The 26,368-nt window shown below is 37.9% G+C and overlaps 3 protein-coding genes across 3 annotated transcripts; 2 read left to right on the top strand and 1 right to left on the bottom strand.

Moving 5' to 3' along the window:
* Positions 1 to 7,017: 7,017 nt before the first annotated feature.
* LOC108388276 (interferon alpha-4-like) lies at positions 7,018 to 7,764 on the top strand. The gene has a single exon (XM_037020432.2). It carries the CDS (start codon positions 7,211 to 7,213, stop codon positions 7,742 to 7,744), a length of 534 nt encoding a protein of 177 aa, XP_036876327.1. The 5' UTR covers positions 7,018 to 7,210; the 3' UTR covers positions 7,745 to 7,764.
* Positions 7,765 to 15,192: 7,428 nt separating this feature from the next.
* Positions 15,193 to 18,988, top strand: LOC108408539 (interferon omega-2-like). Its single transcript, XM_073228426.1, has one exon. It carries the CDS (start codon positions 18,002 to 18,004, stop codon positions 18,677 to 18,679), a length of 678 nt encoding a protein of 225 aa, XP_073084527.1. The 5' UTR covers positions 15,193 to 18,001; the 3' UTR covers positions 18,680 to 18,988.
* Positions 18,405 to 23,354, bottom strand: IFNE (interferon epsilon). Its single transcript, XM_017678655.3, is given in 4 exon segments — positions 18,405 to 18,550; positions 22,085 to 22,189; positions 22,192 to 22,458; positions 22,461 to 23,354. Coding segments are annotated over 3 exon segments (630 nt in total). The 5' UTR covers positions 22,720 to 23,354; the 3' UTR covers positions 18,405 to 18,550; position 22,085.
* Positions 23,355 to 26,368: the final 3,014 nt, after the last annotated feature.

Below are 26,368 nucleotides of genomic sequence, written 5' to 3'. Positions count from 1 at the left end.
TCAACTTGCAAGAAAGATTGAGGAGTAGAGGAGGAGACCTGGCTCAACATGGAAATGGTTCTCACTGACCAGTAATACCCCACTTCGCTGCATTCTGCCCTGACAAAGACGCTTATTTCTGCTGTAATCATGACATGATTCGAATCCATTTGTCAAATGTTTTCAGGACTGTTAAGTAACGTGTTCAACTCTGTAGGTGCTAGTAGTTGCTTACAGATGACCATGCTGATCTATTTATTTAAATATTTATTTATCTATTTATAATAATTATCTATTTTTATATTATATGTACCTTTACATTGTGCTTAAGAGAAAATACATCCTTTATAGTAAATCAATTTTATTATTTTCTTTGTTCATTAAATTTGTTCTATGCAAACTCTGGTATTTGTTTATTATTTTTTCAGAAAACCCACCAAGTCTGATGGTAACCTGATATAAGAATGGATTGTACAATTCATTTTTTCATTATTATGTTCTTTTAGTTGTAAGTAAAAATAGACTTTCTCTAGGTCAGGTTGTATGTTACCCTCAGGGGATGTTAATGTATCCAATCCAATCCTGCTTTCTTGTGTCTTTGTTTTTCTGTAGGGAAACGAATCTAAAAACAATAATTACACTTAAGTAATATGAGTTACGTTAAATGATATAATGAGAAGGGGAAAAATGGAATATTCTCAGTGGAAACTGGAGCAAGGCATGTCAGGAAATAAAAACAAAAGCAGTAGATATCCTGTACATTTGACTTGTAGATATCCAAGTGCAAATAACCTTTAGAAAATGGGTATTTGAAACTGAAGTTCATAAGCAATTCCATGAACTGAAAGTCTAAGAACAGAAGTGGTCACATGGGAAGAGAGTGTAGGATATGAAAAGGACTTGAAATTGGTTCCTTAGGACCTTGGACTGGTAGAGGGCGGAAAGAGCCACAAAGGAAACAGAGGTGGTATGGCCCTAAGTTAACAGGATAAGAGAGAATTACAATAAGAGCCTATTTAAGAAACTAAAATTGCTTTGAAGAGTTGCATCATTGCAAAGTGTGGATTGAAACTGTCCATTCCATGGGCGAAGTGAGCCCTGGTGACTTGGTGGGAGCTGGTTTGGTAGAACAAATCATCTGAAACCATATTAGAGTAGCAGGAAGGGTGAATAAGAGACGTTCAGTGACTTAATATATAGAAAACAGTTTTGAGAAGTTTGCCTTTCAACACGCAGTAGAGAAATAGCATAGGAATTGGAAAAGAACATGAATTTTTTTTCTTCAGAGTGTTTCAGATTTAGAAATACACTTTACTTGGATAGATCCATGCATTTGATGTATTGGCAAATGATGTTAATATGTTTAATAGTTTCTTTTACATCATGACATAGTAGCTTATTCATTTTACATCATGACATATTTAATTATAATGATAATTCATCTTTATTTTGATGGATACTATGTTGAGTCTCAGAAAGCAGCTCTGTGGATGGAAACCATCCACTACATGGGGAAATAGGTGGAACTGACCTTAGTGAGAGCTGGTTTGATGGACTTAATAAGCAGAAACCATACTGGAATAGGTGGAAGGTGATCAGAGAGGAGAACTCCCATTGTTATTTTTCCACCTGGGAAAAATTTCACTTTGCTTCTTTCATTTTCATCACAGTTAGATTTGTATTTGTTTTCCTTTTGCCTCAGTGCATCTATGTGCAATGACAGTGTTCTAAGAAAGTTGAATGGAGAAATTAAAAAATGATGCATTGAAAATTATGGAATATAATGGTACAGGCCCATTACTTTTCCATTTTTACTTCCCTATTTTAGTAGTAACCTCAAGATGACATAAAACATAATTCAGAAGCAGCAAGACAACACTTGCCCAGAAAAATATTAAAGTAAAACAAATACATAACATTTTAAAGACTCGGAAACTAGTAAAGCAAAGAAAACTAGTCTCTTGCATCATATGCTGATCTCACTGCCCTACATTTCCATTGTGACACAGAGAGTGATGAGCCAGGGGGCTTCCCAGAAGGGTGCTGACTGAGTTATCGCAGGACGGTTACTGATTACTTGAATAAAGCTTCTAATGGGAGTTAAGTCTTCACTGAAATTATTGAAAGTATTTTTGTATTTCCCTTGGATTTCTATGTCACCCCATGAGTTATTTTAAAGTGTTATTTAATTTCTAAATGGGGAATTTTCAGATATCTTTCTGGTATTGATCTCTAATTTTTTTCCATTAAAAATATTCTACTATTTCGGTTCTTTTAATGATATATAGCACGTGATCTATATTCATGGCTGTCCCAAAGATACCTGAAAATAGTATATATGTGAGCTTTAGATAGAGTGTTGTAAAAATGTCAGTTGGTTTAAGCTGGCTTTTATTGTTTCTCAATTATTTTATATCTTTATTGATTTTGATTCTGCTCATTCAATCATTTACTGAAAGGGAATGCTGATATCTCCAGCTGTAATTGTGAATTTGTGTATTTATTCTTTCAGTCTTGTTAGTTTTTGTCCATGTATTTTGATTCTCTGTTACTGGATACATATAAATTAGAATTATCTTTATAATAAACCAATCATTTCATAGATATTATAGCTCTGTCTTTATGCCCAGTAATATTTCTTTTTCTCAAGTATGAGATGTCTAATATCAATAAAGTCATCATCAGCTTTCTAATAAGTAGTGTGTCTGTGGTATAATTTTTTCCATCTTTTAATTTTAATAATTGCTTAAAAATTTTTTTATATATAAAGTATATATATATATAGTTTTTATATTTAAAGTAGGTTTCTTACAGATTGCAGAAAGATGGGTCTTGTTTTTGTTTATTGGTGGTTTTTGTTTTTATTTATTTTTTGTCTACGCTTCTTTTTGTCTCTCTTCTTAGCTGGAAAGTTTAGACCATCTGCACTTAGTCTAATTATGGATATGTGTATGTGAAAGTTTCCATGTTGCTATTTTGTTGTTTGTTCCTGTGGCTCTTTGTTCCCTTTCTTAATTTCCTACTTTGTCTTGGATGAGTTGTCATTTTTTAGATTCCGTTTTATCTCCATTATTGGCTTATTAGCTATTCCTTTTTGTTTATATTTTAACTGTTTTACCATACACTGTTTCAAATCATCACTGCCTTTTGTATAGCTTTCCATATATTGTAAGAATCTTAAACTAGTATGCTTCATTTGTCACCCTCCCATCCTTGGCTATGTATGTTGGGTGATTGTGTCACACCTATTATTACTACACGTGCTTTAAACTGCTAGGTACATTTTTATTGTTTTTGTGCTAAACAGTCCAGTAGTTTTTATTATTCATGTAGCTCTAAGTTTCCATCTGGTATTATTTTCTCCTTTGCTTGAAGAATGTCTTTTCACAATTCTTATAGTACAAATCTAATCAGGATGATGCACTCAGCTTCTGTTTCCCTGAAAAAGCATTTTGCCTATAATTTGAAGAATATAGCTGTTGGATACAAAATTCCAGGTTAATTTTTTCCCCTCAGTTTTTAAACATGCCATTTAATTAACACTTAGTTTGTGCAATTTCTGATGAGATGTTCAAAAGTATTCTATCTTTCTTTGTATATCATCTGCTTTTGGCATATCACTACCTTAATGGTTTTATCACTTGTTCGTAGCAATTTTATACTGATGTGCTTTACTCTGATTTTGTGTGTGTGTATGCTATTTGGGGTTCACTGAGCTTCTTGTATCCATAGGTTTATTGTTTTAACCTAACTGGGAAAATCAGCTGCCACTATGTCTTCAAATATCTTGGTTGACGCTTCTCACTCCTCTCCTTTGGCACTTCAAGGATCTGCGAGACATTCCATTCCACGCCACCTCTTAGAGTCTGCTGATGTGCCTCTAAGGTTACTGATCTTTACAGCCATACTTGAACTTTCATTTCCGTTATTATATTTTTCATCTCTAGAAGTTCATATTGGTTTTATTTATGTCTTCCATTTCTTTCCTTCACTATACCTCCAGGAAGAAAGTCATATTAATTGTTGAGCTCAAGGAGATGTTTTGTCTCAGCATCACAACCTGTTTTTAGTTGTTTATGGTAATAGGACATGTTCAAGCTGTCTTAATACATCAAGACTGAAACCTGTACTGTACTAACCCTTTCCAAAATCTAATCTATATTAGTTGTTATTCTTTCAGGATTTTATTTTCATCTATCATGTGATATGAGAGCTTACACTGGTTTCTGCTTCATTTCCCAGGTAATCATAGTAGAATCATTTTATTGAAAGTTAATACCACCATTGGGACATCAGATACATCTTTTATCCTAAATCTGTTCCTGACAATACACTTTTAAGAATTAAGTGTTTTCGTAATCTGGTTACCTAATTTTCTCCTTGTTACATTGCATTTCTGTTATTATAAAACACATCTTATTTTTGTGTAGAGATTGACACGCCAAGACTTCTCTGTTACTTCCTTTTTATATGACTAAATTAATATTTTATCTACTGTAGGGCAATGATTTCAGAAGAATCAAAAGCTCTTAGGGCTTGATAAATACTCAATTTGCAATGAATATAATAGCCAGGGATACTGCATTCATAAGATGAAAAAAATGAAACTGAATCAGAAAATTTCTCTTTCCCAGTGTTTAAAGTAAAGAACACAATTAGGTGAAAACCAATAAAAGACATAAAATCATCAATAGAAGACAAAGAGCAAAAAAGTTGGTAATTCTGGGATTAAGATGTATAAGAACTTCAGAAGATGAAGCTTAAATAATTATTAATAATGTGGTATCATTGATATGCATTGTATGCAGATTCTGCCAGGATGTAGATGTTTGATCCTGAGTAATTCACTTAACTTCTCTGCACCTCAATTTTCCCAAATGTCAAGTAAGGTTAGAAATATTCCTAGAATTGTTGTGAGTATTAAACAAACTAGAACATTTAAAAGGACTTGGCAGAGTATATACTCCATTGAGGACTAAACAGATGGTAACTATTTTTATGGACCTATAGAAGAATAGTGAACACTCCTGTCCCTCTGCATAACTGAGAGAAAAATGCTGACAGTCTAAAAAACATATCTAGAAAGTGTCCTGAAGACTCAAAATTATACACACTTGATATCAAGGAAAAGTAGTCTGACTTTTATATTCAATTAGAAATTGAAGGCTTGCAAATTATCTGATGCAGAGATTAGTTTCCTAAACTGAAGTTGAAAAAAATAAACATATTTTAGTAATATGTAGTATATAATGTATGATAGTATGTATTATAGTATACAACATCTTAAATATACACACATACACATGACATTCATTTTCTGATTCTGATACCTGGTACATTTCCCGCTTCCTCCCTGTTGCCTGAATCCCTTTCTCTCACTCCCATCCCACAGTTATTTTCTTCTTGCCCACTGCAGAAATCACCAGCGTGCTTTCCTCATTAACCTGTAACTGCCCATTCATACAGCTGTTTCCTTTTCCATTATAGTTTCTGGCTGTCAGTTTCCCCTTTAGAGTACAAAGCCACTACTCGAAAGCAGAAGTTGAGTGAAAGTTCTAGGTTTTGAAAAACTCTCATAGGAGAGGCCTTTTTTCCCCTTCCCTGTGAATATTTATGGAAACGAAAGAATGTCCCTGTTGCAATGATGTAACAATAGCTGTATCTAAAAGAGAATAGGAAGCAGGATCCATTTTGCTCTGTGGACTATTAAAATAGTAATAAAGGAGAAGTGCCACCTACTGGCCAAGATGGACAAAGACAAGGACCAAGTGTGGATGGAGACCTGGCTTCTCCAGCAGGTCTGTCGCCTAACAGAAGATTTTCCTCCAGAGCTAAAAAAAAGGGCTCTTCCTTGGAAAGAACTGACTCTAATAGTGTAAGAAACCCATTTCCTTAGCTTCTATATGTTTTTTAAAAATATACTTTTTAAAAAGAGCAGTTAGATTTACAACAACGTTGAGCAGAAGGTAAAGAGACTTCCCATATATGCCCAGCTTCTATACATGCAATTATCCCTATTATCAACATTCCCCACCACATTGAACATTTGCTACAATTGCTTCCAAGGGTGTGAAAATTAGTTCTTAATGTTGTGAACACGTCTTAACTGTTACAATGGTTTGAGGTGCTCAATCCTTGTCTAACAAAACCTTATTCCTTAGTATTAATTTTCTCTCATTGGGTTTTCTGGTGTATCACACAAGAAACACTGACATTAAATTCATAGAAGATAGACACAAAATGGATGCAGGACCAGTGCTACACACCTAATGATTGGAAGACTGCCTCTCCACGGTTTCCTGGATCTCAGAGTCTTGCTGTGAGAGGTCACTTCTGCATTCTTACAGCTGCCATTGGTTGTCTTGTGGATGCTGCTTATGTTTGAGCCTCAGTGCGATGTGGGCTTTGGGAATAAAACACAAATAGATTATATTTTATGATTTAATTCCACTGAAATTATGCATCACATCAGTAATTATGTCTAATGCTAAGCAGAAAAAAAATGTTGACTGTTATCTTGGTGAATATCTAGCAGCTAGTGAAGTTAAAAATTCCTCTCTCATCTGAGGCAAACTAAAATTCAGTCCACTAAAAATAAGTGTTAAAATAATGTTTTCAATTGCCTTTAGCAGTTTTAATTCTTTTAAGTACTTCATTACATTGAAATTATTGCTATGTATTTTTAGAAATTTAAAATTTATATATGTAAATTTATGTGCTAAAATTTAAATAAGTAGATATTATAAAGCGGTCATCAAATTTAGGTATGAGTGTCAAAAACTTTAAAATTTAAGTTTTAGCTTAAGATTTTAGTCATTCTTAACCCTATCAAATAAAGAGAGTAACTTTACATTGTCTTCTTTATGTATAAAGCACAGGTATAAATACAGTACCTAAACACACACACACATACACACACACACACACACACACACACACACACACACAGTATATATGTGTATTAAGTTTTCTCAGGGGTTCAATTAGGAAAACATCTAAAAAGACTCTCGAGGCAGGGGGCAATAATGAAAAAATATGGTTGGGACACACTGCATGTAGAAAGTACATAAAGGAAAGCAAAAACAGAAGTAGAAAGCAAGGGACACATACAGAAATTGAAAACTTAGCATGTTCCCTATTTAAGACACACACGAAGGAAGGTCCGCAGAGAACCTAGAGCCCAGCTCACAGTCGCCCCCTCAGCCAGGCCAGCAGCATCTGCAAGATCCCCATGGCCCTGCCCTTTCCCTTCCCGCTGGCCCTGCTGGTGCTCAGCTGCAACTCCATCTGCTCCCTGGCGTGTGACCTGCCTGAGACCCACAGCCTGGGTGACAGGAGGGCCTTGGCGCTCCTGGAACAGATGAGGAGAATCTCCCTTTTGTCCTGCCTGCGGGACAGAAAGGACTTCGGATTCCCCCAGGAGGTGTTTGATGGCAACCAGCTGCAGAAGGCTCAAGCCATCTCTGTGGTCCACGAGATGATCCAGCAGACCTTCCGCCTCTTCAGCACGGAGAGCGCCTCTGCTGCCTGGGATAAGACCCTCCTACACAAATTCTGCAATGGACTTTATCAGCAGCTGAGTGACCTGAGAGCCTGTGTGATGCCCGAGGTGGGGGCGGAAGAGGCTCCGCGGACCGATGAGGACGACTCCATCCTGGCTGTGAGGAGATACTTCGAAAGAATCACTCTCTACCTGCAAGAGAAGAAATACAGCCCTTGTGCCTGGGAGGTTGTCAGAGCAGAAATCATGAGATCCTTCCCTTGATCAAGGAACTTGCAAGAAAGATTGAGGAGTAACTGGCTCAACATGGAAATGGTTCTCACTAATAATACCCCACTTTGCCACGTTCTGCCCTGACAAAGACGCTCAATTGTGATTTACTCATGACACAACTCGAATCAATTTGTCAAATGTTTTCAAGACTATTAAGTAACATGATGTTCAACTCCATTGGCACTACTGCAGGGCTTACAGATGACCATGCTGATGCCTATTTATCTATTTAAATATTTATTTCACTATTTATGTTTTAAGTTATTTTTGTTCATTTAATATCATGTACAACTTTACATTGTGGTAATATAATAAAATAGTTTCTTTATACTTAATCAATTTATTGGATTTTTTTGTTAACTTGACTTTTACTATAGAAAGAGTCTTGTACTTGTTCATTCTTTAAAAAGATACACCAAGTCTGGTTGTGTAAATGATTAAAAATGAATGGCACAATTCAGTCACCCATTATGTTATATTCAAATTATAAGTAACAATTGACTTCTTCAGAGCCAGTTTTGTGTTGTCTCAGGATATAGAGGAAATGTAATACAGTTCCTGCTCTCTTGTATCATTGACTTTTGTAAGGAAACAAATCTAAAAACAATAATCTTAATACTTAATGTTATTATGAAGATGGAAAAATAAATGAATTCTCTTACCAGAAACTAGAAAGAAAAATGTTAGGAAATAAAATTTAAAGCAGTAGATATCCTCTACAGTTGACTGGCAGAAACCTAAGCACAATGGCCATTGTCAGTTGGATATTTGAGTTTTTAATTTACAAGAAATGCCAGTGCTAGAGGTCCATATCTGGCAACTGAAAGCCAGAAATGGAGGTGGTCATGTGCAGAGACGGTGTAGAGTAAGAAACAGTCTTTAACTTGATTCTGAGGATCTTCAACCTTGAAAGGGATGGGAGAGAAGAACCATAGAGAAAAGAGGTGGAATGGCCATCTATTAGAAGGACCGCAACAGAGAATGGTGGTAAGAGTATACTTACTTAAAAAAGTAAATGTGCTTAGAAGAACATCAGTGGATTAATGGAAGATGTGTGTTGAAACTGTCCACTACATCAGGAAAACACATGGCATTGGTGACCTTAATGAGAATTGGTTTGGTGGAATTAATCTAGGAAATAATGTGGGTTAGTTTTTCTGTGTTTTCCCATGTATGGTGTATATTTTTTTCTGGATGATCTCATGGGATTGATGTACTGGCAAATCATATTAATGTATTTAATGCTGTATTTATTTTTTAAGTATATTTTTGTTATTGAAGTATAGTTTATATACAGTATTATATTGGTTTCAAGTACACAACACAGTGATTCAACAATTATACACATTATTAAACCCTTATCCCATTAGTGCAGTTGCTGTCAACACAGAAAGATGTTACAGAATCATTGACTATGTTCTCCATGCTGTACTTCTTTCCCTGTAACCACCTTTTGTGATTGAGTCTTTTGTGCCTCTTTACACCCCTCATCCTTCCCACCCATCCATCCCAACCCCTACCCTATGGTAACCACCAGTCACTTCTCAGTGTCTGTGAGTCTATTGCTATTTTGTTCATTTTGTTTCTAGATTCCACATGTAAATCAAATCATATGGTATTTGTCTTTCTCCATCTGGCTTATTTCACTTAGCATAATACCCCCTAGGGCCATCCATGTTGTCACAAATGGCAGGATTTCTTTACTTTTACAGCTGAATAATATTCCACTGTGTATCTCTATCACATCTTCTTTATCCATTCATTTACTGATGGAGACTTTGGTTGCTTCCATATCTTGGATATTGTAAATAATGCAGCAATAAACAAAGGGGTGCATATATCTTTTTCTGCATGGACATGTGTGAAATATTGAGCAACTCAGTTAATATTTCCAATCCTCAGTTTTCCCATAAATAAGACAGGAAATATTTATTCAAATATTGTTTTCAAAAACATTTATAAAGTGACTATTAAATGAATTCAGGCACTTTAAGGCACTTAGCATTGCATCATCTATAGAGTAAGAACTTAAAATATGGTAGGCATTTCCCTATTTTTCTTCAGATAGTTATATATGAGAGTATTATTTGTTTCTCTATAAAATTCTTAGTAACTGTGTCCCATGTCCCACCTTTCAGTAACTGACCTCTGCAGCCTAAAAAAGCAGAGTTCTGCCATGGATTCTAGAGAAGGCTGAAAAATTGTCATTCCTCCTTTCAAATAAGTGTTTTATTTATATTTAGTGATGAGTAGTAGCTTGTATTGATATCTGGAAGAAGGCAATAGATACCTAGATGGCAGTGCAGAAGAACAGGATATTTATTTAATATTCTGGTACCTGGCCCATTCCCTTCCTCCCTTTCAGCATTCCAGGATACATTCCCATATCATAACAGTTTCCCACCTCTCTGAGATAGAAATCCCCACAGCATCCTTGTCATTCACTCTTTTTTATCTCAGCTCATTCACCAGCTGCTTTCTGTTCTGTTGTGGTTTCTGCCTAAAGGTTTCCCTAAAGAGCAGAACATTGTAAGTAGAAAGCAAAATTAAATAAGTGTCCGGGTTTTGCAGAAATGTCTGCAAGACAGGCTTTCCTTGATTTCTGTGGAATGTGATGTAACAGTATCTGTAGCTAAGAGGAAAGGGAAAGCCAGATCCCATCTATGGGCTGGAAGCTTCTCTCAGGGAAAACAACCCCCAGGTGGCTAAATACAACAAGCACAGCCACCAAGACAGGGCAGGCTTCTGATGTATGCGGAAACCCTACCACTTCCTGGGGATGTCCTTTTATGCTACAAAGGCTATTTGGCAACAAGAGATTCTAATGCTGCATAAGCCTGTTGGCTTGCCCTTTGTCTATTAGGAAGATAAAAAGTCTCCACTTCTCCCTTGCTGTAGGGAGGGCATGGATTCTCTGGGATCGGGCAGTTAAAGGAACAGAGAAAGATGTGCTTCCTGCCTAGCACCTACTATGCAGACCAGAGCCGCTCTATGAATCATCCCTTCTGCATAACACAGGACAGGCAGAGATGCCAATGAGATTATACAACTCAGTGATAGTCAGGAGAATGTCACGTTTAAGAATACAAGAAACAACTCTCAATGGTACAATTTTAGTTTCACAGATTTACTCCTAATATCAAAATTCAGCTATTATTAAATAGAAAAATAAATCACACTGTCACTTTGAATAACAATCTTGACCTCTCTTTTACTCATAAACTCTGCCTAAGTAGCAAAACAGGAAAGTCTGATATAAGCTAGGGAATGGGAATGAATAATATCATCATTACCTGGGAGCTAGTGATGTTGGGAATAATTTGAGAGGAAGTTTGGTAACTAGCACAATATTTTCAGTGAGGTAGTTCATCAGGAAGTGTATGTGAATTGCTAAGGCAGCAGGGAGGGCCTGCAACTGCAGAGGGGTCCCAATCTTTTCCTTAGTTTATATGCTAAGCATTTAGATTTGCTGCTCTCTGACTAGGGGTGGGCCAGGGCCTTAGTTAAATTTCAACAGAATCTTGTCCTTTGCTGTCTTGCTTGATGGAAAAACTGAGCAGACGGACAATGCATGGAAGCATTTGGTTTTTCTCAGTTTAAGGCATTGGTTTAGGAGATGGTGGAGGCCTGGGAAGTCCAAAATCTGCAGAGTAGGCCTGCAGACAAGAAACCTTAGGAAGGTTTCAGTTCCAGTACAAAAGCAGTCTGCAGATGGCATTCCTTCTTACTCCTGAAAGTTCAGTCTTTTCCTAGAAAGGCCTTCAACTGATTGGATGAGGCCCACCCACATTATGGAGGATACTCTACTCTGTCTACTGATTTAAATGTTAGATGCCTATAATCTCATGTAAAACTTACCTTTACAGAAACATGGAGGATAATGTTTGACCAAATATCTGGATACTGGGGCCTAGCCAAGTTGACACATAAAATTAACTGTCACACTGCTCTTCCCTAGTTGAATATCCTAACATTTTTTCAAATAATATTCCTCTTCCATTGTTTGATAGCTGCTTATCTATTTTACTGAATTTTCCTTGTTTCATTTGTTTTTGGGTGAGGATATCCTGAGATGAGGATTCATTCGGTCACCTTGCCAGGAAAATCTCTGTAGCTATGTCCTGTTTTATATGAAGAAGTTAGAAATGTGTATGTATTAAAAGATAACCAACATTCCTTTTGTAAGTTAGCTATTATTTATGAGCTTGCAATATGACCCTGGGCCACCTCTCGCTCTCTTTCTGTTTTAAACATCTAAACTTACTATCAATTCTCCATTCCATCAAAATTTTATTATCGTTTATGGTATGAGATGAGATTTTACAGTGTTTTCTTCCTAGATTGTTAACTAATCATCCTAGAACCACTTAATGAAAACCTTTTTCCCACCACATTAATATTAGATATATCTTTTATTTTAAATCCAATTACTACAGCTAATAAAATTTCAGAGATTATGTGCTCTAATAACCTGGTTGCCTAATTTCCCCCTTCATCACACTGTTTTTAGTATTGCTCTTATAATCTAACTGCATTTGCTAGAAGGGACGGATGTGCCAAGAATTCTATTCATTAACATTATTTGCATTCTTTCTGATTAAATTTTTATTTCATCTCCAATGTACAACATCAATGTCATGAAAATCACAGGCTCTTGCGGATGCATAAATAACTACATTGCAATGAATCAAATCGTCTGGGACAATTCCTTCATAAAATGGAAGAGTGAAACGAGATCAAGGAATTTCTCTTCCACAACATTTAAGGGTAAGAACAGGTGAAAACCAGCCAAAAAGTACAATAGCATGCACCAATAAAAAGAAGATAAGGAAGCAAGACATGTGTTTCATTTTGGGATAAAAGTATGTTTTTAAACTTTAGAGTTCTAAAACAGGAAAGTTTGTCAACAGCCTCCAGTATGATTCTGGAGGATTCACTAACTTCCCTGAACCTCGATTTTCTCAAATGTAAAATAAGGTGGGAATATTCCTAGAGTTGTGAGGGTTAAACTAACCATTTTTAAACACTTGGGGTATTTTCCGCAGAGTCAGGGCTTAAGTATGGGAACTATTCCCTTACCTTTTCAGATAGATCTATAGAACTCTCCCACCTCTCTCTCAGTAATCAATTGCAAAAACGTGCCAGTCTACAAAATGGGATTCTGGGAAGTGTCTGGAGAAGACTGAATATAGTCACTCTTCACATGGAAGATACGTTTGATTTGAATATTCAATTAGGAAATGGAGGCTTGAATAAATATCTGGAAGAGAAGTTAGTCATATAAAGAACATACATCTGTCCTATTAATTTGCTCATTTGAATACCTGGCACACTTTGCCCTTCCCTCCTCCTTTTTCTGAATCACATCTTTTTATTCATATATTGCAATCCTTTCTTTACTCGTCCGGGTGTAAGTTCTCCTCATTCAGTCCTCATGCACCAGCACCACGCAGCCATAAAGCTGTTTCCTGTTCCTTTGCGGTTTCTGGCCGCCAATTTCCCTCTAAGAGTACTGAGCCACCAAGTAAAAGCAAAAATGAATGTAAACCTTAGGTTTTCTGAAACTCCTATGTAAGCGACTTTTCTTCTTAAGAGTATTTTTGGATTGAGGGAATGCCCTTGCTACAATGACGTACTTGTAGCTCAAAGGAGTTAGAAAGCAGAACCCATTTTATCCTGAGGACTATGAAAATATCTACCGAGGTAGAGTGACACCTACTGGCCAAGAAGGACAAAGGCTGGAGAGCAGGCTTCCTTCTGTTCTATGCGGAAGTCTGTCTCCTTCCATTGGCTTGTCGTTCAGAGGTAAAAACAGGTTCTTTCCTGGAAAGAACTGACCCCAATACTTACCTAAACCCACTTCCTTGGTAAGCATTTGTATCTTAGAGAGGGAAAATAAGCTTCAGGAAGAACGTGCCCTCCTTGGAACATGGGCAAACTATGCGGAGAGAGAGTCAGAATGTGCTTCTTGCCTCCAGCTTGCTCAGCTAGCCAGAGCCTCCTGAATCATCACGCCCTCTACATACTGTAGGACACTTGGAGGCTTAGAGCCTGCCGTTCTGGGGATGGAGATGCACGGGAAATCGGAGAAAATAGCTCCCATTTGGAGGTGCTCTTAAAAGTATGTTGTCAGGTTTTCAAATTCATTCCCACTGTCAAACATGTTGCTTGACGTCATAATTAGGAGAAAATTCTCAGTTACTTTGAATAATCAAATGACTCCACTAGAATCTCTTCCACTTGGACTCAAGTTTAAGGAAGAGCACACACATAAATAAAGGAATTTCAGAGAATACAAACGTAGCCAACTGACAGCCTGAGAAGTACCTATGTAGGTAGGAAGGAGAGCTATTAAAGTAATCCCATATTGTAACGGAAGAAGTTACCTAGTAAGTGTGAGTGAATTGCTTGGGTAGCACGGATGGGCTTCAGTTTACCCCGGATCTGTCAAATCTTAGGTTACAAACTCCATCTTTACACTGCTTCTGTCCAAATGCTGGGTTGGGCTGTTTTAATTTGAATAATGTGAAACAATTTCATTCGTTTCTTCCTCCATCACTTTTGGGGGACCACAAGGACATTTTCTAGATTCACCTGGTCGGGTCATTGAGATTTCCTGATGCCTTTCAAATATTATGACTCTCTCCATTCTTCGGTGGCTGTCTTGTTTAAGTTTTTATTTTTGCTTTGGTTTTTCTTTTTAACTGTAACTTTACCTATTTCTGTTGTTCTTTATATTTCGGAGTATAAAAGTTCTCTGTTTCGGTTCCGTATCACCTTGAACTGGAAATCCCTAGAGCCATACCCTGTTTCAATCCCAGAGGTGCTAACTAGTTAAACAGTCGATAGTTTGGGGACCATAGGGCTGAGGGCCTGGTGAGGTGGGTGGGCGCTGCGCCGCCTGCAGACTCTACACCGCGAAGCGCCTCGGGTCCACCTGAGACGCGGTGAGGGAGAGGCGCTGCGGGTGCTCCGGGAAGGGCTGCGGTGATCACGGGGCGGCACCCGCGGGAGGCAGCCGGAAGCATTCCAGGGTCAGGAGCCAGAGCGTGAACGTGGCCACGTCTTGACCCTCTCCGTCAACTGTTTCCTGCGCTGCAGCGGTCAAGGCTCCCCTGAAGTCCCGCCCCGCAGAGAAACAGAAAATACAGGGAAGCCTCCCGCACGCCTACACCCAGCGAGCTCATCTGTGCCTGCTCAGGCCTTTCACGTTCTGACTCCTTTAGGAGGAGGCGCACCAGGCGCAAGATCCTCAGTTGCTCAAAAAACTCAGTGCACATCTGGAAACATGAAGTTGAAGGGCAGCAGCCGCCTGAGAACCCTGAGATCTCTGTTGCAAGAACGGAGATGTTTAAAGCGTTCGCTGGAACTGCGGCAGGAACTCAGATCAACAATAGGAATGGGCACCCTTGAGCCAATTGTTTCTCCAGATCAGAGGGTGAGAAGATATGAGGATTGAAGAGGATACTGGGAGCACAGAGTTCTCCCACAGAGACGTGGTCAACAGCAGCATCCCCAGTGTGGGCAACACGGATACCACAGCAGCCTGCAGAGTTCTGGAAGGGCGGAGGGTGACCCCAGTGCCAGCTATGAGCTTTTGTTTCAACTGGCACAAAAAAGTCTACTTCCTTATAGCTATTTAAAAGAGATTTTGTCTACCTTTTCTTCCAACTTAAAGTCTGTTCAGTTGATTCATATCACACCCCTGCTGCCCTAAACAATAGACCACCTTTGGCATTAGTAGTGGAACTCAAGAGTCTTTTATCACCTCACCCTCCCTGCTCCACTGATTTCATGTCTTGCCTCTCCGTGGTTCATACATCCCATGCCCATTTCTGTCCTTCATTTCTTTTAACAGGCCCTTTCAGACAAGGGCCTTTCACTCTTTCAAATCTCCTTAAAGTTTTGACCTTGGATCTTTGGTAATCTTTGGAATAATTAATCTCTCCGGGTTTATGTCTCTCTCCACACGGTCGTATAAATGAGAATAATCCAAATAAGGTAACTGAGAAAACTGAGTTAATACTTTCAGATTGTAGACAAATAGCTGGTCCATAGTTAACATACAATAAATTTTGCTGTTATCATTTCAAAATATCATCATTATCCAGATTGAGAAGAATCTTTTAGAAAATAATCCAATTCCCTTTCTCTTAATTTTAGATTTCACAAGGCAATCTTTTCATTGCCTGGGTGGGCTTACTAACTAGATAGAATGTTCGGCAAGGCTAACATCCACTATCCTACCAGAGCACATTAATGTTTCAGCAACTGGGGCTCTGGTTGCCAGTGTCTTGTGAGCTGGTCTGTGTGAATCCTCCCATCCTCCTTGGAGCTCATCACATGTGGGTTAAATGAAAGAGAGTGGAGTGCTGGTTTTGCACAGCTGAAGGCAGTCCCTTGACGCAAGAGTTGGTCTTCTTTCAGTCTTTGGCAGAAGCAGCCATGTTACTGATTTTGTGTGATTTAATATTGACCTTCATTCTTCCCTTCTGTCATAACCATAGACCCCAATTTTGCTGTAATAATTTTTGCTAACTTACACTTTGTCATTTTGTCAGCAGAAAAATCACTTCTCTTCTTTTACTTTCATGACATTCAGAACTACACTTGTTTCCCTTTTGCCCACAAACAATTGTCAAGTTTTGCTTTCTAGGAAAGTTGAAATGAGAAACAAAAAAATCTGAAGTCTCAAAATGATAGAGAAAAATGTAATGGCCTCTTTGCATTTCTCTGACTTCTGTTGGTATTAACCTCAGGATGAAATAGAAAGTAAGCTGGAGGAGGGAGACAGACTATGCCCACTAAACCACTAGGTAAAAAATGTTATTAAATTTTCTTGTTGTTATTTAAATTTAAAATGAAATATCATGATTAAGTAAAGGAAAGAAAGCTGTTTCTCCCTGACATAATAACCTGGCCTCACTGCCTGGTATTCTGAGCCTGAGACAGAGATGACACACTAAGAAGCCCAATAGAAATATGCAGACTGAATGAAGAACTGATGGCCACTATTTCTGTAATAGAAGTTTCTACTGAAAGACATTATTATTGAATCCCTTGTGCCCAGCTCAGAAATTCTGAGCAGCAAGTTTTCAATAGTTTAAAAGAGTTGAACAATAAAAGCTGTACTGGCAAAGTAAAAATTATTTTCCTAATAAGGGTTAAGTGATTACAATTGGATAAGTCCTTCACCTGTGTGGACAAAACTAACTTGCTATCAGCATCTGTGGGCTATTGGCACTTTTGATATCTGTGGACATGGGTCAGGAAAGGAGGAGGTCATCCCTGAGAACCAGAGTCCTTCACACAAAAATCAGGGGCAAGGGTAACAGTAAGGCGGGGAGGTAATTGCTTTGCAAACAAAGGAACAAGCCTCTCAACAGTAGGAGAGTCTCAAGTCCTCAGGATGTGGTGAGCCTGCTCTCAGGAAGTGAGTCCAGGAGAGTCTGGGTTGAGGATCCTCTCATGCCAAAGGAAAATATTACTAGATGTGATGCAGTGAGATGGTGCTGGGAAATAAAATTATCTTGGAATTAGAATCTCCACACTTACACGTACCAGAAAAGAACCAGGATTCCTGCTGCAGGTACTGGCACAGACCGAGGAGCACTACAGGCCAGTTACAACATGGTAGAAAGAAGAGGTAACATCGGTATTAGTCCTGACCTTGTGGCCCCAGTGAAGTATAACCACATGGACCTGCAAGAATATAGTCTAGAAGGGAGAGAAACATGGGAGAAACTCGCTCACTAATAATCATGAGCCACTGCTGGGTAAATACAACACAGTTCGTGGTTCTAAAGAGCATATTTATCACACATGGTCTGGTAAGTACCTAAGAAAATATGAAACTCATAGGGCTGAAGGAACCTGTCTCCTTATGTGAAGTAATGAGGGTAAAAACTTAGTTTGGAATCCAGGCCAAATTTTGTTCCTAACAGAGAAGAACAATGTTTACATATTAAAAAATGTACGTGAGTACATGTATGTATATGGGTATTTACATATCTACATTCCCTTCAGTCTTTTGGACAAAGATGTTCCTCATTTGTTAAGTATCCATCTTGACTGGCCCATCTGAAGTTTCCTGGGAAAATTAAACTAATATTGCAAAATTAAGAGTTTAGACTGATGACATCTTCTTAGACTATAAGGAGAATACATAAATGAAAACAAAAAAAAGGAAGTACAAGTGTAGAGAAATGTTTGGAAAATGAAAATTGTTGTGTTCCCTATTTAAAAGCCATGCTTGACAGAATGTCCTCAGAAAACCTAGGGTCCCAGGCTCACCCAGACGCCCAGCTGAGGCAGGCCAGCAGCACCCTCGCCTCCCCCATGGCCCTCCTGCTCCCTCTACTGACGGCTCTGGTGGTATCCAGCTATGGCCCCGGCGGATCTCTGGGCTGTGACCTGCCTCAGGACCACGTGCTGGTTAGCAGGAAAAACTTCGTGCTTCTGGGCCGGATGAGGAGAATCTCCCCTTTCCTCTGTCTGAGGGACAGAAAAGACTTCAGGTTCCCCCAGGAGATGGTGGGTGGCAGCCAGTTCCAGGAGGCCCAGGCCATCTCTGTCCTCCACGAGATGCTCCAGCAGATCTTCAGCCTCTTCCACACAGAGCGCTCCTCTGCTGCCTGGAACACCACCCTCCTGGACCGACTCTGCACTGGACTCCATCAGCAGCTGGAAGACCTGGACACCTGTTTGGTGCAGGCGATGGGAGAGGAGAAATCTGCCCTGGGAACTGAGGGCCCTGCACTGGCTGTGAAGAGGTATTTCCGGGAAATCCACCTCTACCTGAAAGAGAAGAAATACAGTGACTGTGCCTGGGAAATTGTCAGAGGGGAAATCATGAGATCCTTCTCTTCATCCAGAAAGTTGCAAGTAAGGATGGGACTTAAGGATGGAGACGTGGGATCTGCTTAAAATGATTCTGACTAATATGCCTATCAACCTTCCATGGATGTCATTGGGCATTTCAAAAGACTCTTATTTCTTCTTTACTAACCAAATTTATTGAATGTAATTCAGTAAATATTTTGTCAGTAGTATTAAGCATGCATATTCAGCTTCAGAGTCAGTACCTAAGAGATGACTGATGATTGCCGTGGTGCTCGCTTATTTATGTTTTATTTATTTAATCTTCCCATTCCTTCTTCCATCATATTTATAATAATTAGAAATTCTATGTATAGTGTTCATCTTTACAATGCAAAATTTATAAAACATGTTCATCTTCCCGTTATTAACTTTGCATTTTATTTATTAAATACTTATCAAAGAAAATGTCTTGAATTTGTTTATTCTAAAATCAAAATCCAAACCATTGTTTTGTAAATGATATTGAAGAATGTTTAGTAAACTTTATTCACTCATTTATTCCATCAGATTATATGTATACCTTGAGTATTTAAAAGACAAATGTGTAGTTGTGGCCAAGAAACAGAGATAAAGAAAGAAAATACAGTTCCTGCCATGTTGAAACTCAGTCTTACAAGGAAGGAGAGAAAAAAACTACTAATGTTTATCTTATTTCCACTATATTAAACACTACAAAAAGAAGTAAAGGCAAGTGATGTTCTCATACAAGAAGCTTTAGATATAAATGATGTTGGAAAGGAAAAATAATATTAGATATCCCTTCTAAAGTGTCTGGGAGACATGAAAGTGAAGGAAATCCTATTGGCAGTTGAGAACATGGGTTGAGAATTTATAATAATGCCATTGGGGAGGTAATAATTTGGTATTCCTTATCCCAAAAGGATCTCATGCACATCCAGGGAAGAGGCAAGAGAACTGATGTAGTCACTACAAACAGAGTGGACAATGAGCAGAGGACCTACACCTAGTCCCACAGATGCTCAACACTTATTGATGGGGCAGAGGAGAGTCTGCAAAGGCCTTGAGCAGAGTGGCCAGTGCCATTAGATGGCCACCTTGGAATGAATGGGGGAGACACTATTGAAAGGAAGAACATGTTTAAAAGACAGAGTGGTGCTTGCAGGGCAGGTGCGGAACTGTCCCATTGGACCTGAAAACAGACACCATTGATGACCTTAGCAGGATTTGGTTAGTAGAATCAATGAGGCAGAAATCAGATGGCAGTAGGTTGAAGAAGAAACACAAGAACAAGAATTGGTATGCTGGGAATAGAAAATTTTCTTTGTGTAACCTTATTTGTTAAGTGGAGGAGTGAAATAAGGTACTTGGAAGAGAATGTGGGTTAACAGTCCCTGTATGTTAAGAACACATTAACATGTCTTCTTTGGTAAAGTGTCAGTACAAATGTATGCAAAAAATATTTGACAGAAAAAAATTTAAATAACTCCTATTTGTCGGTCCCAATTGTGTCTGAGTTGTGATGTGACTCAGGTCACAGTCCAGACAAGAGGTACATCTTAATGTTTTTACAGCAAAAAATGAGTATTTCCTATCTGGTATTCCTGGAGGATATGACGTCAGCTTCCTTGACATGCTGGGGGATTTGACTAACTCCAGTGAGCCCACACCATGCTGTCTTCCCTGAAATGTCTCTGCAGCATGTGCATGTGGAAAACCAGGATGTTTGGGATGAGACCTTCTTGGAGAGATTCCACACTGGATCTAGTAGCTGGAACAACTGGAGATCTATTTGGGAAGAGATATTTAGAAGCAAACTTGCTAAAAGTGAGGATTCAAGACTGGCTGTGCAGTTACTTTCAAGGAATATGCCTCTTCTTAAAGGAAGGATACAGACCCTGGGTTTAAGAAATTGTCACAGTGGAAATCAGCAGGTGCTTTCTCTTCATTAACAAACTTGTAGAAAAATTAAGAAAAAAAGAACTAGGCTCACACAACAGTGACAAAATAATTCTTATGAAGTCCAGGTATTCGTACATTTTAGAAGTTGCCTTATCAACTGAAAACTGAAGCCTGTAATCGGCAATGGTGATCTTAAAAGCAGAGAAATCTGAGTTATGCTCAGTGATCACCCTGACAGGTTTAAATTTGTTTTTACATGTTCATTTTGTGCATGGAATATATATTTTATAGAACAAGATACTCTCATTACAATATCTAGTAATTTTATATGCAAAAATACATGTAATTTCTCAAAATTATGTGTTCATGTGTTTAATTTTTATCTAAATCAGTGCAAACAAACTGCAGCAGAGGAGATGTTTTTTCATTATCCCACTGGAAACAGACAGATTCTGAGGTTGAATCTCAGTGACTTGCTCTGGTAATAAATTAAGATACCTTTTAATGCATTATTTTAATTTATAAATTTACATTATTAAAAGTTAAAATATAAAGTATAATGTAAAACCTCTTCCAGTCTTTCATCCTTCTTTAGTATCTCCTCCCCAAAGTGCACGTTATTATTGTGATTTATTTCTTATATATGCTTTATTTATTTAGACACAGGTTAGGTCAAATATAAAATTCGTTTCACATTTTCATCTCAAATACAGCATTTTATATCCACTGTTCTGCATCTTGTCTGTTTTTTAACTTCTTTTTTTTTCATTATTGGCAGAGCACCCTCATTTTCTTCTCCAGTGGGATAGCATTCCTTTGTGTGAATATACATTAAGTATCTCTTAATTAGAGGGATTTGAGTGGTTCCCTTTTTTTTGATATTATAAATAATGCTGCAAGGAACAATATTTTAAGTCCTTACACACATGCACAAGTATTCTTAGAGGATACACTTCAGGCCTAGAATAGATGGATCAAAGACTACATGCATCTATAACATTAAAAAATATCACCAGATTGCCTCCTCTGTGATTGTACCAATTTCCAGTGCTCTAGTAAATTACAAAAGCAGTTTCCCCTCAAAAGTCTCCACAACAGTGATTTAAATCAAACTTTGGGGTTTCATCTATCTGATAGGTTATAAATAGCATGCTATTTACTTTTAATTTGTTTTTCATCATTATGAGAAAGGTTGAACACCTTTTCATGTATTTTTTTTCCTCTGAAAAGTGCTTATTCATGCCCTTCAGTTGTGCCACCTATAATGACATTTTCAAATCTTGCAGTGCAAATTATTCCTAGTATTCCTCACTGTTTCTTTCAATTTTTGGCCATTGAAGTAATCATTGGAATGGATATTCTATGTTAACAAAAGTCATTTTACAGGGAAGATATATTTCATTATATCTACCTGGCCAATTTTTATGAAAATATACTCATCTGAAGAACCAGTTATGAAATAATAATGAAACTATTTCAACTCATAAAAATTTAAGATATATATATATACACAAAACCAAAACAACACTACTGTTTTATGGCAAAAAGAAATGATAATATCTGGAGAAGTTCTCTCTCCCATCCACCTACCCTATGCTTTTAAAGCCTGCAGTTGGCTCCTGCTCCACGTGGTTCCAGGATCCACTCCTCGTTTGCTCAGCTTTCCTGTGAGTTGGAACACAAAGGACAGACACTGTCTACTCGGACAATGGTCCAGGCACAGCTGCTGTATTCCTGGTTTTCCAGATAATCATGGATCCATTAGAAGTACATTTTAACCTGTAATCTAAGGTTTTCACTACCCAATGTGCCACCTTTTTGCTCTGCTTCCAGTCCCATGAAAGCTTCTAAGTATACCAGCTGTGGATGAAGTTCGTTGATTAAGTTTTCCACGTGGCTTTCTCCCCAGCTGTCCAAAGGCATACTTGTCCTGAACAGGTTGAGGATCTGCTGAAGCATCTCAAGAAGATGGTTATTGTGTGTCCTTTCTGGTACTAGTGAGGATTCAGGAAAGATACAGGAGGATCCTGGTATTGGTGGGGAAGCAGGAAGATTTTCCTGTGCGATAGGCACTGCTGAATTGATGGGGTTTTCAGTTTATTCAAGAGTTTTAAACTCTCTCTGTTCACTCTTTGTTGGAAGAGAACCAGTTTCAGTTCCAGGGAGAAGACAGTGGTAGAGGCCAGCAGCACCAAGACAATTTCAAAGAAAGGCTTGTTAATCATGGTGAAGGTTAAATATGCCACTTATCTCTGCTCAGTCTCAGTAGAGCTCTAGCTCCAGTGAATGTTCCCCTTTCATGCACTTCAGATTATTCAGATTATTATTTCAGAACAGGAAGGTGTTCTCTTTTTTTGATTTTGTTTTCTAATGCTGTCATTTTCCCAACTTTACACATTAGGTTTTTTTGATTCCCTTTTCCTAGTGTTCATGGGACATTTCCTCCACTTTCCCCATTGTGTTGGCTGTTTGTGGAAGTGACCAAAAGAACTTGTTTCATTGTATGTGTTCCTTGAGATAATTACAGACTAGTCATCCAATATGATTTTCTATTACTCTCATTATTACATATTAAGTACCAACACAATATGCTTTCTAAATATATAGCTAAGCTTCTTAAAAGTTGTCTTGAGTTATTTTTATTATTTTCTTTATTAAGGTATTATTGATATACACTCTTATGAAGGTTTCACATGAAAAAACAATGTGGTTACTACTTTCACCCATATTATCAAGTCCCCCCCATACTCCATTGCAGTCACTGTCCATCAGTGCAGTAAGATGCCACAGTCACTACTTGTCTTCTCTGTGCTACACTGTCTTCCCCATGATCTCCCCAGCACCATGTGTGCCAATCATAATACCCTTCAATCCTCTTCTCCCTTCCTCCCCAACTGCCCTCCCAGACCCCTTCCCTTTGGTAACTGCTTAGTCCCTTCTTGGAGTGTGTGAGTCTGCTGGTGTTTTGATCCTTCAGTTTTGCTTTGCTGTTATACTCTGCAAATGAGGAAAATAATTTGGTACTTGTCTTTCTCCACCTGGCTTATTTCACTGAGCATAATATCTTTCAGCTCTATCTATGTTGTTGCAAATGGTAGGAGTGGTTTCTTTTTTATGGGTGAATAGCATTCCATTGTGTATATGTACCACCTCTTCTTTATCCCCCCGTTACTGATGGGCACTTAGGTTGCTTCCATATCTTGGCTATTGTAAACAGTGCTGCAATAAACATAGGGGTGCACATGTCTTTTTGAATCTGAGAAGTTGTTTTCTTTGGGTAAATTCCTTAGAGTGGAATTCCTGGGTCAAATTGTATTTCTACTTTTAGTTTTTTGAGGAACCTCCATATTCTTTCCACAGTGAGTGAACTAAGTTTACATTCCCACCACCAGTGTAGAAGGATTCCCCTTTCTCAGCATCCTTGCCAGCATTTGTTGTTCTTAGGCTTTTCTATGCTGGCCATCCTAACTGATGTGAGGTGATATATCTCATTGTGGTTTTAATTTGCATTTCCCTGATAGTAATGTGGAGCACCTTTTCATGTGCCTATTGGCCATATGAATTTCTTCTTTGGAGAATTGTCTGTTCCTATCCTCCACCCATTTTTTTAATTGGGTTATTTGCTTTTTGGTTGTTGAGGTGTGTGAGTTCTTTATATATTTTGGATGCTAACCTCTTGTCAGATATGTCATTTACAAATACATTCTCCCATATTGTAGGATGACTTTTTGTTCTGTTGATGGTGTCCTTTGCTGTACAGAAGTTTTTTAATTTGATGTAATCCCATGTGTTCATTTTTGCTTTTGTTTCCCTTGCTTGAGGAGATGTGTTCAAGAAAAAGTTGCTCATATTTATATTCAGGAGATTCTTGCCTATGTTTTTTCTAAGAATTTACATTCAGGTCTTTGATCCATTTCGAGTTTACTTTTGTGTATGGGGTTAGACTATAATCTAGTTTCATTATCTTGCATGTAGCTGTCCAGTTTTGCCAACACCAGTCGTTGAAGAGGTTGTTATTTCCCCATTGTATATCCATGGCTCCTTTATCATATATTAATTGACCATATATGCTTGGGTTTATATCTGGGCTCTCTAGTCTGTTCCATTGGTCTATGGGTCTGTTCTTGTGCCAGTACCAATTTGTCTTGATTACTGTGGCTTTGTAAAGTCAGGGAGTGTAATCCCCGGAGCTTTATTCTTCCTTTTCAGGATTGCTTTGGCTATTCGGGGTCTTTTGTGGTTCCATATGAATTTTAGAACTATTTGCTCTAGTTTGCTCTGTTGGTATTTTGATAGGGATTGCAATGAGTCTGTAGATTGCTTTAGGCAGGATGGTTATTTTGACAATATTAATTCTTCCTATCCATGAGCACAGGATGTGTTTTCATTTATTGGTATCTAATTTCTGTCATGAGTGTCTTGTAGTTTTCAGAGTATAGGTCTTTCACTCCCTTGGTTACATATATTCCTAGCTATTTTATTCTTTTTGATGCAATTTTGAATGGAATTGTTTTCCTGATTTCTCTTTCTGTTAGTTTGTCATTAGTGTATAGGAATGCAACAGATTTCTGGCAACTTTGCTAAATTCAGATATTAGATCTAATAGTTTTGGAGTGGATTCTTTAGGGATTTTTATGTACAATATCATGTCATCTGCAAACAGTGACAGTTTAACTTATTCTTTACAAATCTGGATGACTTTTATTTCTTTGTTTTCTCTGATTGCCATGGCAAGGACTTCCAGAACTATGTTGAATAAAAGTGTAGAGAGTGGGCATCCTTGTCTTGTTCCTAATCTTAAAGGAAAGGCTTTTAGCTTCTCGCTGTTGAGTATCATGTTGGCTGTGGGTTTGTCATATATGGCCTTTATTATGTTGAGGTACTTGCCCTCTATACCCATTTTTTGAGAGTTTTTATCATGAAACGAAGTTGAATTTTGTTGAATGCTTTTTCAGCGTCTATGGAAATGATCATGTGGTTTTTGTCCTTCTTTTTGTTGATGTGGTGGATGATGTTGATGGATTTTCTAATATTGTACCATCCTTGCATCCCTGGAATAAATCCTACTTGATCATGATGAATGATCTTTTTGATGTATTTTTGAATTCGGTTTGCTAATATTTTGTTGAGTATTTTTGTATCTATGTTCATCAGGGATATTGGTCTGTAATTTTCTTTTTTTGTGGTGTCTTTGCCTGGTTTTTGTATTAGAGTGATGCTGGCCTCGTAGAATGAGTTTGGAAGTATTCCCTCTTCTACATTTTGGAAAACTTTAAGGAGGATGGGTATTACATCTTCATTAAATGTTCAGCAGTGAAGCCATCTGGTTCAGGTGTTTTGTTCTTAGGTAGTTTTTTGATTACCAATTCAATTTCATTGCTGGTAATTGGTCTGTTCAGATTTTCTATTTCTTCCTGGGTCAGCCTTGGAAGGTTGTATTTTTCTAGAAAGTTGTCCATTTCTTCTAAGTTATCCAGTTTGTCAGCATATAATTTTTCATAGTATTCTCTCATAATTCTTTGTATTTTTGTGGTGTCAGTAGTGATTTTTCCTTTCTGATTTCTGATTCTGTTTATGTGTGTAGACTCTCTTTTTTTCTTGATAAGTCTAGCTAGGGGTTTATCTATTTTGTTTATTTTCTTGAAGAACCAGCTCCTGCTTTCATTGATTCTTTCTGTTGTTTTATTCTTCTCGGTTTTATTTATCTCTGTGGTAATCTTTATTATGTCCCTTCTTCTACTGACTTTGTGCCATATTTATTATTCTTTTTCTATTTTCATTAATTGTGATTTTTAGACTGTTCATATGGGATTGTTCTTTCCTGAGGTAGGCCTGTATTGCAATATGCTTTCCTCTTAGCATGGCCTTTGCTGC

The sequence above is a fragment of the Manis javanica genome, chromosome 2, assembly GCF_040802235.1.
Source record: "Manis javanica isolate MJ-LG chromosome 2, MJ_LKY, whole genome shotgun sequence".
Classification (NCBI taxonomy): domain Eukaryota; kingdom Metazoa; phylum Chordata; class Mammalia; order Pholidota; family Manidae; genus Manis; species Manis javanica.
Note: the sequence above shows the minus strand (reverse complement) of the source record. Positions and strands in the feature narration are given on the sequence as shown.

What these genes read in the sequence shown, in the direction of transcription:
- LOC108388276 (XM_037020432.2), top strand. Translation starts at nt 7,211, where the DNA reads ATGGCCCTGCCCTTTCCCTTCCCGCTGGCCCTGCTGGTGCTCAGCTGC.
- LOC108408539 (XM_073228426.1), top strand. Translation starts at nt 18,002, where the DNA reads ATGCTTGACAGAATGTCCTCAGAAAACCTAGGGTCCCAGGCTCACCCA.